At 44.7% G+C, this 6,104-nt stretch overlaps 1 protein-coding gene across 2 annotated transcripts in view; it reads right to left on the reverse strand.

The window, feature by feature from the left end:
- ESCO1 (establishment of sister chromatid cohesion N-acetyltransferase 1) overlaps nucleotides 1–6,104 on the reverse strand; it is a 57,664-nt gene that overhangs the window by 42,611 nt on the left and 8,949 nt on the right. For both annotated transcript variants that reach the window (XM_019526091.1, XM_019526099.1), the window contains exon 4: nucleotides 3,148–3,214. In XM_019526091.1, the coding sequence (XP_019381636.1) occupies nucleotides 3,148–3,214 (67 nt within the window). The remainder of the gene's footprint in view (nucleotides 1–3,147; nucleotides 3,215–6,104) is intronic.

Consider the following 6,104-nt stretch of genomic DNA (forward strand, 5'->3'; position numbering starts at 1 on the left):
CCGATCTGGCTGAATCAGTGGATTCGGAGAGATTTGGTGATTTGGATTGGCTGGGGAGAGCTGCGGGAGAAGCCTCCATGACTGCCCTGCCTGGCCCCATCCCCTGCCCGGCCCCAGCCTAGTCCCAGCACTAAAAAAAAAAAACAAACACGCTTGCAGCAGCGGTGACTGGGGCCTCTGGGTGCTCATGGCAGAGCGCACTGGGGATTGCTCCCCCCACCTGGCACCCACACGGGACTTGCCCCATGGCACAGGTGCAGCATGGCTTGGCAAGGTGTTGCGTGCCATCTGGGAGCTGGGACTGAGTGCTGCTGGGTTCTGGCTACCCCAGTTCCCAGAAAGTGCACAACACCCTGCCGAGCCACAGTGCACCCATGCCACGGGGCAGCTGCTATGTGGGTGCCACAAGGAGGGGAGGGGGGCGATCCCCACTGCCCTGCACTGCATTCAGGGCAGTGGGGGGCAGCAGGGATCTCGCCACCCCCAATCTGGCACCCGCATGACAGATGCTCCGTGATGCAGGTGCAGCGCAGCTCAGCAGGGAAGGGGTGGGGCCAGGCAGGGCAGCCATGGGGGCTTCTCCCATGGCTCTTCTGGCTGTGCCTGCCTCTGCCCCAGCGGGGAGAGCTGTGGGGGCTTTGCCTGGCTACCGCTTGCCTAGCTGGCACATGTGGGAGAAGGGGGGGCGTGCAATGCAGGCATGGCTTGCTCTGGGCAGCAGCAGCGCATAGCCCCTGCTCCCAGTGCTGCCACGCCCACATCAGAGCTAGAAGCGGAGGCTTTGTCCTGCTATCACCTGCCAGCAGGCGCAAAGGGTGCAGGATGAGGGCACTGCAGCACTGGGAACAAGGGCTATCTCCGGTTGCTGCTTGCACCCTTCCACCTGGAGCAAGCTGTGCCCGCATCCCATTCCCCCTGCCCCAGCTGAGCAAGTGATAGCAGGGCAGAGCCCCCACTCCCAGCGCTGCCATGTCTGCATCCCGCACCCCCACTGCCCCGCTCCCTGAGTAATGTGCCCCCCACCTTGGCTGGGCAGCTTGTCCCAGCCCCAACCCCAATCTCTCCCTCCCCTATGACCCTTCCCTCCCCCAACCCTAACAGACTTACCAGCTGGAAGCAGCTGTCAGCTGCCTGTTTAGTCTATGAACAAATTTCCAAAATCGTCCGAATCTTTTCCAAAGCTTTTTCCAAATCGATTTGGATGCTTTGAATCTATTCAGAACTTTTAATTGGTCTCCCGATTCGATTTGGATTCGGAGATTCGGTTCCCAAATCGGGCTGAATCTCCTCCAAATTAAATCAGCTACCAAAGCTTTGCACAGCCCTAATGGCCACATCTCTTCTTGCTCCTGTTTTCTTTTCAGGTGTGTTACTAGAGGGAGGTGTGGGAAAATGGAGAAAAAATTAACACTTCCCAGGACTTCCTCACACTGGTATCCAGTAGGGATCGCCTTTTGCCCAAATCAGCAGTTTCTTCCCTCCTAGCTAGGCATTCTGTTCTGAACCCACCCCCACATCCCAGTAATTAATATGACTCCACTCTTCCCAACTGAAGGAAGCCTCAGAAAAACGCTCTTGCCTCATGGTGGCAGCACTTGGACAATAGAAAGAAAAGGTGGAGAATGTCTCCAAGAGGACTGCCACAGGCTAGTACTTCTCTAGATTTAGCATAAAGATTCATGGGGATCCCTGAAAATCATAGGGAGAAACATCCATAGGACAATTACTAACACTAATTTTTTGACAAGTGAGAATCAGGGGAAGAGCAATATGATGTCTTTTAACAGAAGTCTGACATGTTGTGGTCACTGTAGTAGATGAATTTTTGCTGAGAAGGTTATTTTAAAAGAGTACTTTTCTTGCCAGACATAAGACAGCAAATATATGCCTTTCACTTGATTACTAATTTCCTTTGATATACGTTCATTACTGAAAATATTTCAAAGGCTTGATTTTTGTTTCTGTATCTTTTTTTACTGGACATAGGGTAGAGTTATATTACCCCAATGGGCAATGTATTGAGTTCTCTGTAACTTCAACACAAATTACTTCACTATAACATAAAACAGGTACAACATCTAGAACATTTGGTAAAAAAAGAATAAGGACAAATAATTTAAACAACAGCAAAGTGAAGTTAAGGATAAGATTATACACTTGTAATTTAAAAAGGAAATATTTTATAAAACTGTCAAACCAAACAAAAAAAAAGTAAAATCAGTTTTAAGATTAAATGTTAGGATTTTATTTTTGCAAGTTAAAATTATTCAGTTGGAAATCCCTATATCTGCCACAAGTTTCCAAACTTCTCTTTTCTTCTTTTCATAGCTACTTTGAATGTAGCGTTATTCTTGAAGTAAGAACTCTTCCCTCAACGTTAACATCTACAACACTTGAGTGCTCAAAGTGCTTATATGATTTGGAAGTGAAGTATTGCTTATTATTTGGTTCTGGTTTTATTTGGTTTTGGCTGTGAGCATGTCTAATGACACTTGGATCCCTGATTATCATGTCAGCATTCTGTTAACCCAGAATTTTAAACTGGGAGGATCAATTGACTGCAATGTGTTATCTACTTAATAAGAAGAGCAGGATAAATCAGCCAGAACTGGTACAACAACTCTGATATTCACAATTAACATAAAAGGCAGACTCAGTTTCTGATCTTCTCAGGTAATTGGTGTCATGCTAAAGCCAATGTGGCTCGGTCAACAGGTCATTATCAACTTTGAAAATTAACTGTCGTTCCAAAAAATCTGTACCAACTACTACTTTCAATTATTGAACTAAATGACTCTTCATTAACCTTAAACTGCATTTAAATTACCCATTTTCCAGTAAGGTTTGTATATGACAAAGCATATTAGAAATTTCTTCCTGATCTGCTCGCTACCTCTTCAAAATTAAGGGTTCAGAAGCTGAAGCCATCTTATCTGTTAAGAATTAACTTCTGCTTCGATAAAAATGTTTTCTTCCATTCAACAAATGTTTTCAAACTGGATTACATTCTCCCTTACAAAAAGGGCAATATACTGATTTCAGAAAGATGTTTAAGAGGACCAAGGGAAAATAGACAAAAATAATTAGTCTTCAAGGCAACTTCATTTAGCAAGAACTACATCCCTGAGAAATAAAAAGGTACCATACCTGTTCTCATTAGTCTCAGATGTTTGATTTGTGAATAAAGCACGCACCAACTGCTTGGGAGCCAAACCTGCAGTTAATCAAGGATTTGTCATTTCATTATAAAATTTCTTTTAATACCAAAGCAAATATAGATAAACAAGTACTGAAATGTGTTAACCTCACTACACCAAGACAATTCAAGATGACACTATTTCATTTGTATTAAAATAAACAAGTTTAGTACAGGATTCTGATATTACTCCACACTATTTCTTTCCAATTTCCATTACAGGAAAATGGCATATTTCCACTACTACTACACACAGCACTTCTCCAGCAGTCAAACAGAAGCAGCAATGAAATGGAATTTTAATCTGCTTGTGTTGAGATCGATGGCCTACTATGTATAGCAGGAGAGCCACAAACATGATCCTCACTTGCTCTGGGTGCAGGAAATAGTGGCAGGAGGAAAAGAGGGGGAGAAAAAGAACGGAGAAAGGCAGTAGAGAAGAACAATTCTTTCTCCTGTCCTCCCAACAATACTACAGTGAAAAGAAGATTTGCAGAAATTCTACTAAAAAGTGTAAACCATGTAATTAAGCACTGATGGTGAAGTATCAGGATCAGGCACACTCATAGTGAAATAGAAGGAAAAAGGATAGCAAACAAATAAGAGCAAAGAGATATGTCACTGCTCTACTGACTATTTACTGGCATATGATGGAGTTTGGTTCTTTATTTCTTGAGCCAATGAGGCTGCAGGAAAATTCTCATGTCATTATAAACAAATTTGGACGAAAGAAAGAGCAGCTGTGAAGTGAAATGTACACACCGCTCCTTAGACAGGAAATGAATGTGAGAATTTGCTGAAAAAAGAGAAGAAATAAAGGAAGAACTCTCAAGTTACTCAAATTACTGCTGCAGAAAGGATGGATAAAAGTAAATGAAAATGGTGAAAGGAGAAGAAATGCACACATTAAAGAAGATGCAAGGGATAAAAAAAAAAAGAGAGCAAAAAATGAGGGAGGAAGGAAGGAAGGAATTGAGAAGAAGAGCTGCATGAGTTTTGTGTGTTAATTCAATCAACATTTCTCCTCAGATGGATTGTTCAGAAAAAAATTACTCAATTCCATACCCAAAGCCAGAAAAATAAAAAAATAAAAAAACACTGGTCAGAGTGAATAGGAAACTTTCCTAAGAATGTGCTATCAGCCAATATAAATATAAAAATTCAGATTTTTTAACTTTAATAAATTGTGAAAAAGGCATTCCAAGATCAAACCAAGGTTAAAGCAACATAATGCCATCTACTGAAGGGTGCAAGACAGCTCAGCAACTCTGTGAAAACTGACCAGAAGCTTGAGTTGCCATTTGGCATTTTGCAGATCTTCATGGGTACAAGCAAATCATCAGGTCACTTTCATTCCACACTAACCTGGGAAAGCTATGGAGGGAGAAAGATCCTATTAAACATGATTCTAAAAAATGGCATCTGGAGAAAGGAATATACTTATGCTACTTTTTCCTAATGTCATACAGAAAGATGAAGGCAGAGCGGACAAGCTGACACTCTCTCCATCCACAACACATCAGCAGAAGGTCAGGGAAGATAAGACATGGCAAAGAACTCTCACCCTAGGAGCTACAGGGAGTACAAGGAAATAAGAACAGAGAGAGAGTGCTGCTCTTCTCTTCTGGCAGCCACACAGGGTGAGTGGCTTTAAGTTTCAGGTATCTAGTAGGCATAAGCTCACATGAAAGACATGAGCTTCTTAAGGAATCTCAGCAACTTTCCCTTTGCTAGTATCTAGAAGAAACCAAACTTTACACAAAAAGGTGGGACAATGCTCAGTTTTAAGTCTCCTGTCTAGTAATTAAAATTACAAGCTGCAAGTGTAAACATTCAGATGAAAGGGAAGAAGGAGAGAGAGAGAGAAAGAAATTGACGGGTGGGTACTAGTAGAACACTAAATGTCTGATGATTGGTTATTGGAAAGTCTGCAGTGAAGATGGGAAAGAAGGTAAAACAAAAACAAAAGTTGAAGTAAATCAAGGTAGTAGAACACCATGAAATACGAATAATATTGGTAAATTGAAGCAGCATGTGATTAACACTATTCACAACCAATTTGTACAGCCTCTAACTATACTATCCTAACAGATTACTATGACAGAATTAAACATAATTAATAGAGGTGCACTGACAGAGATTTTGGGGGACAATATGAATAGCTGATTTTTAAGGAGGCATATTGGCTGATCCTGATCCGATTTCCGATACAGAGCCCAGCAGCATGGAGATTTGTGTCCAACTCATAAGTCTGTTGTGGTGGAAGGGGAGTGGGTACGGAAGGGATATGGAGGGTGAAGATCAAGGCCCCTGCAGTGAGGGAGGGAGTGGGGCTGGGGTAGGCGCTGCCCAGCCGGGGTGGGGTGGGGCCGCATTCTGGGAAGGAATGGGGAGGTGACCCCCGATCTAGGCAAGGCAGAGCAGGCTACCACTGCAGGCTGGGGCCAGGACTGTGCCAGGCTCTTCCCGGCACAGGCTGATCTGAGATGTGCTAAGGGCAAGCAGAGGTGGCACTGGGAGGGGAGCTACAGGGGGTTGCAGCCACCCCAAAATTCGCTGTAGCCGCCCCCCACCAGGAAGAGCCTGCCACAACCCCAACTCCAGCCCACAGAGGCAGCCTATCTCACCCTGCACAGATCCGGAGGGACACATGCCCCCCATGCCCTCCCAGGGTTCATGCAGCGGCAGGAGCCACTCACCCTCCTTGAGGCCCCCTGGAATAGCTGCAGCTCCATTTTGCGTCCCACCCCGCCTCGGCTGTGCAGCGCCTACCCCTGCCCCACTCCCCCCCTCACCACAGGGGCCCTGATCTGCCCCCACTATGCCCTTTTCTTCCCCCTCACCTGCCACCACAACAGGCTTACCAGCCAGACACAACTCTCCAAGCTGCTGGGCTATGCTCTTCACC

Source organism: Gavialis gangeticus, unplaced genomic scaffold, assembly GCF_001723915.1.
Source record: "Gavialis gangeticus isolate Ggan-Ray unplaced genomic scaffold, GavGan_comp1, whole genome shotgun sequence".
NCBI lineage: Eukaryota > Metazoa > Chordata > Crocodylia > Gavialidae > Gavialis > Gavialis gangeticus.